Here is a 5,690-nt window from a genome sequence, read left to right on the forward strand (position 1 = left end):
CTCTGCCTGCTCCTGTGGGGATCATGCTCAGGCTGTTATTAGTGAAGGGTTGGATCGCTTTTTTTTTTTTAGCTTGGGAAAAAAGATGTGAGGAGCATGTGACGCTGTGAGGGTCGCGGTGGGAATCCTGCCCCGCCTGTGGGAGAAGTGGATGAATTAAAGGACGGGATCAGGTGGATCCCAAACGATCTGCTAAATGTAGCTGCTGTTGGGCAGTTAGCTCGGTTAGCTGTGCAGTTAGCGGTTGTATTTGCTGACCCCAGCTCAGCTGTTGTCAAACCGACCTCCGTCATCTTGGAGGCCCCTGATCCTAACTACCTACGGCCGTAACGCACGCTCAGCACTATTGGCAACCGTGAACTCTGGTCGATGCCCGTCGACAGCTCCCTCCCTCGCTGCCTGCTTTCACAGGAAACATGTAAATATGCTGAAACAAACTCCACCAGCCTTTTCATGGGAACTTTAAGACCAAGCAAGTGGAACAAAACCGGCTGACGGAGCCAAAACAACAAGAAAGCACGAACACAACAGGCAACATGACAGAGAACGAGTCCAAACGGGCCGGCTTATGTACAAGGCAGGGCCGAAGAGGGAACAGGTGAGCAGGACAGGAAGGAAGTGGACAGGAGAGTTTTAATCATTAGCACGAGCTGGAGATGGATCGTGAATATCTACAACAACTTTAAAGGAATATTTCACCCAAAGATGAAAATTCAGCTTTTAAAACAGAAAAAACAACCAAAAAAAACAACAACCGAACTCCAGAACGTCATTAAACTTAGCAGAATCAGCTGTTAGCACTTCCTGTTAGCAGTGTACTCATGTATGTACAGACGACTGTCACTGGGTCACTGTGATACTGAAGAAAACTTGAAAACATGATGTTTCTAAGGCAAGTTCTTTCTCCTAAACAACTGAAGTAGCTGGAGACTCGCTTTAAAACGGAAAAAAACATCAGATGTTGTAATCCAAGTCTCCAGAGGCCCGAGATCACAAACTGATCTGAGGAGATGTTCCCAGACTTTCAGTTTTCCTGACTTTCCATCAGAACGGGGGGAGGAGTTAATGACTGAAATGTATTTTTTGGGGTGAACTGCTCCTTAAATAGAAATCTTTATAGTAGGTCCGGAGATAGTTTGCTCTGGACTGAAGTGTTTGTGGGACAAAAACAGGAGACTTAAAACTGTGACGTTAAGCTACAGTGTGATAGGGAAACCAAAAAGCAGAGAATCAAGATAATTTTTGCGGATTGGTCCTTTAGGCGTGATAAAAGCAGCTCCTCCGGTGTCTCGGGGGCTTCGCCGGCTGCCGCGGGGGTTCGTTTTCTCGGCTCGGCTCGGCTGTGTGGGCTGCAGCTCTTACACAACACGAGACGGGAAGAGCAACCAAAGTTTAGAAACACAACGCTCCGAGCAGGGAACTGGAAGATATATATACAGCCTGAGCCAGAGGCTATACAACACACACACACACGCACACACAAACACACACACACACACACACACACACACAGACACACACACGCACACACACACACACACACACTGTGGTTAATAGTAGGAGCTGTCAGATCGGTATGCATGGACGAAGTGTGGGAGGAGAAATAAAGTCATATTTCACAGCCTGCAGCAGAAAACAGGGAAGAGCCTTTGATCTGTGAGGATGATGAAAATTCAGTGGAAGTTCAGTTCACAGGCGGCCGCTTACATAAGAGCAGCAGACCACGCCTGTCCATCACACACAGCCTCTGCTGCTGCTGCCGCTGCCACTAACACAGGGAGGCTTCACACCGTCCACTCAAAGTTCAGCCCAGCTGCAGGGGGTGAAGTCCAGAGTCCAGGTCCTTCACTGACCCGCTGAACAACATGTAGGCTGACCATCTTCCCTGAGCACTGATGATTCATCTGTTTATAATCATGAGTATTACAGCTTTTATATAAAGTGTATTTTGATGCCTCCACGCCAGCGACAGCCGTGTTACATCCCGATTATCGGTATCAGTGATTTTTCTGTCAGATTGCAGATAAAATACACTAATTTAAAACTGTGTTGGACCCTCTCACACGATATCCCGCCCACAACACTCTCTGATTGGTTACACGCCACAGTTAATAACCTCTAAACGCTGAGTAATCTGGATCTGCAGAGTAACTAGTAACTAAATGTATCAAAGAATGTAGTGGACTGAAAATTGTCCTGAAGAGCAGAACTTGAGTAAAATTTCTTCACCTGTTGTTTAAAATTTTGACGAAAATATTTTTATTTTTTCCTGAAAATGAATTTCAGTCTCCGTGATTCATTTGGACCAAAGGTCAAAGGTCAGTGTGACCTCGTGGCGTCTCATCCTCGTGGACGCTGGACGCTTTCACAGGAACGTGTTTAATTCCCTCGCGGTGCAGACGAGGCAGAGTCGACACGGTAACGACATGCTGGTGAAATTTTAATGACGATTCTCTGACGTCCCGATTCCTGTGAAGGCAGCATGAGGAGAGCTGACGGGAACACTGAGGTGATGAGTCGTTAATCTGAGAAACAGCGCTCGTCTCATCTGGTCTCGTGTTGCTGTAAACACGTGTTTATAAATGTTGCAGACTAAATTCCTGCAAATCGTCTTGTTGTGAATTTCTGGTGAAAACTGTCGGCGGTTCGGAGACACATGGTCGGTTTCACGCATGAAAGTTATTTTTCTCCTCCTGAAACGTTTTGGTTTCCACAGATGGAAAAAGAAATGAGGAACCTTGTAAAGATTCTCCTGCAAAACTTTTCCACCGGGAGAGAAAATGATTTAGATTTAGAAAATGGATCGTTGGAAAAAACAAAACAATCTTCTCTCGTCCCTCAGGGCTTCCGTAGGTTTTGTAAACTTCAACACAAAATGTGCAGAAGAATATTTTTGTCTCTTATTATATTCTGGCAAAGTTTGACATCCATAAATCATCACGTCAGGCCGTCGTGAAGGAGCTGGAGCTTTATGTTAAAACCTCTCTGCTGCTGATTTTATGTATTTACATCAACACCTGACGTGTTCCTCTTCATCTCATTCATTCATTTAATATCTTTTGTATCTTTATAATCTGAAAGAATTGAAATAAAGAAATGTAACATAGACGCCATCAAACGCTGCTGACGACCTTTAACCCTGTCTTACTGTGTGTGTGTGTGTGTGTGTGCGTGTGTGTGTGTGTGTGTGACTGTACCTCACACTGACACACAGCCCAGTATGAGTGTGTTATGTAACTGTAATGTACTGACACATGACGTGTGTGTGTAGCATTATGAAACTGGAACACACTGCTGAGTGTAAACAGCCTCACACACACACACACACACACACACACACACACAGTCTGCCTCGTCAGCAGCGCTTCATCTGCCGGCGAGGTGGAAGTGCAGACATGTGTTTGTGATCCGGCTGCAGGTCAGAACCAATCAGCCGGCCCGGCTCTGATCATGTCACAGGAACACACACACACACACACACACACACACACACACACACACACACACACACACAGCGGCGTGACGCCTGCAGCTTGTTTCACTTCACGTCTCTGTGAGGACGGAGGACATTTCAGACGGACATCAAACGGCAGCGGCTGCTCTGTGTTTGACCTCCTGCACCTTTTGTTTCTGAGCCGCACCGCTCTGATTGGCTGCTTGACCGGCGCCCTTTGACCCCCACACTTCCTGCCCTCTGTGGGTCATCCTGCACTGAACAAGAGGCTGCTGGGAAATTCTCACAATCACATCAGTCAAAGGCAGATTTATGTGTTCGGTTCTGGTCCACACTACGAGACTTCACGCAGGTGTGGACGTGATGACGTTTTAATTCAACATAACCTCGCGGTCGCTCTCCACTGTGTGTTTTCTCACTGAGTTTATCTTCACAAGTTGTTCTGAGTTAAATGAGCTCGTCCGGTCGCAGATTGAACGTCCTGTGAGGTTTGGACAGGACGATGTGTGTCAGTGTGTCACAGAGACGAGCGCCTCCTCTCTTCTCATATCCCCGAGAATAAAACGTCAGGTGACTCTCATCATCGCCGAGACAAACAGGAAGTCAGAGCGAAGGTGCTGTCAGATTTCTTCTCTGTGTTTTTGAATCTGTTGACGCTCTCACCCTCCTCCTCCTCTTTGTCACTTAAAATCCAGTTTGGGGATTTGAGAACGACAAAAAAAAAAAAGGATCCTTCTGTGGGAGCTTAATCAATTTAATGTTTTTCTGTTTTTTCCATCCCTGATGAAAAGAGGAGGATTTCTGTGCCCCAGTTCACGGTGATACCAGAGCCGGGCGGGGGAGGGAAAGAAGGGAAAGAGAGGATGGAGGGAGGAGGAGGAGGAGGAGGAGGAGGATTTTGAGATGATTTCATCCATCATGTGAACTGTGGCCAACAAAGGATGCTGGCACTCCCTGACATGGGCGTCTAAAAATAGGCGGCAGTGGGGCGTGGTGACGGAGGACGACATTAATCATGCAGAAGAAGAAGAAGAAGAAGAAGAAGAAGAAAGATCTCGATCTGCAGTCCTCCAGAGAACAGAAACATGGATCTGATGATGAAGATGAATATCTGATCAGTGCTGGCGACCAGGTGTGATGATGGGCGGGGCCTCTCCACTGGAGATGTGGATGTTTGTGAACACACCGTCTGTTTCAGCTGATCCACAACATCACCAGACTCCCTCTAAAAAATGCACAATTTTGAGAGCTGTGGAGTAAAGCCGCTGCATATTTTAAAATGTTCGTGCCTTCATGTATATTTGGCATCAAACACAAAACATAAAGGAAGACGCTTTATCTTTAAAGGAACAGTCCCCCGCTTTCTCAGGCAGTAACGTGCTGGCTGAGCGCTCAGGAGCACCGAGGTGAAAACGCTGTACGTGCGTCTCGTCTCCATGACAACATCAATGTCTTGATTGATATTGATCCTCTGACGTTTACTATCTGATTGTTTTTTATTTGACATCAGGACATCACAGTGAGGAGGATGTGGGTGATGACATCATCCATAGGAGCTTATTATCACCGAGGCCAAGAGAAAGACAAAGAGCCACGGTGACGATGCTGGGCGGCCGCCTGCTGCTGCAGACGCTCGCTCCTCCTTCAAAAAAAATCCTACTTGGATTTTGAGAAGAAACTTTCCATGTTTGATTTATTCTCCTGACACTCGACAGCGTTCACATCAGAAAAACGAGAATTAAGGTCGACTGTGCAAGCAGCTTATTTCAACCCATATTTATCTGTTGCGACCTCTAGTGGTCATAATAATTATTATGGCAGCAAAGGAGGAAGACGGATGAAGTTGTATAAAGATTGAAAATCTATTTAAACTTACAAACGTATTTAAGTGACGTAACGATACATTTGTATCTGAATTTGAATAAGTAATGAAGTCAGTTTTAACTCAAACTACGATGTTTTTCTGAATCTAACCAGCTGTGACTGTACGATTATTGTGAGAAATGAGGCTGAAGCAAAAAAAACTAGAGGTGTTTACTGAGGAGTGAAACACTCATTCACGGCTGATAGGAAAGCTACAGATCCACGAATGAGTTAAATTTGTTAAATTTGTCCAGACGAAATCCAGCTGAGCCACGTAACATGTTCGTCAGCTGTTATGTGAATGTGAACACTGTGGATGATTAATTTGGGAAAAGCCTGTGTGACTTTTAAACACATCTGTTCTTCCTGAGTA

The 5,690-nt window shown here is 45.7% G+C and overlaps 1 protein-coding gene across 1 annotated transcript in view; it reads left to right on the forward strand.

The window, feature by feature from the left end:
* The first annotated feature begins 4,469 nt into the window (after nucleotides 1–4,469).
* LOC140998774 (striatin-like) overlaps nucleotides 4,470–5,690 on the forward strand; it is a 13,276-nt gene continuing 12,055 nt past the window's right edge. The window contains exon 1 of the mRNA XM_073469154.1: nucleotides 4,470–4,586. Coding sequence (XP_073325255.1) covers nucleotides 4,470–4,586 — 117 coding nt within the window. The remainder of the gene's footprint in view (nucleotides 4,587–5,690) is intronic.

Source organism: Pagrus major, chromosome 1, assembly GCF_040436345.1.
Source record: "Pagrus major chromosome 1, Pma_NU_1.0".
NCBI lineage: Eukaryota > Metazoa > Chordata > Actinopteri > Spariformes > Sparidae > Pagrus > Pagrus major.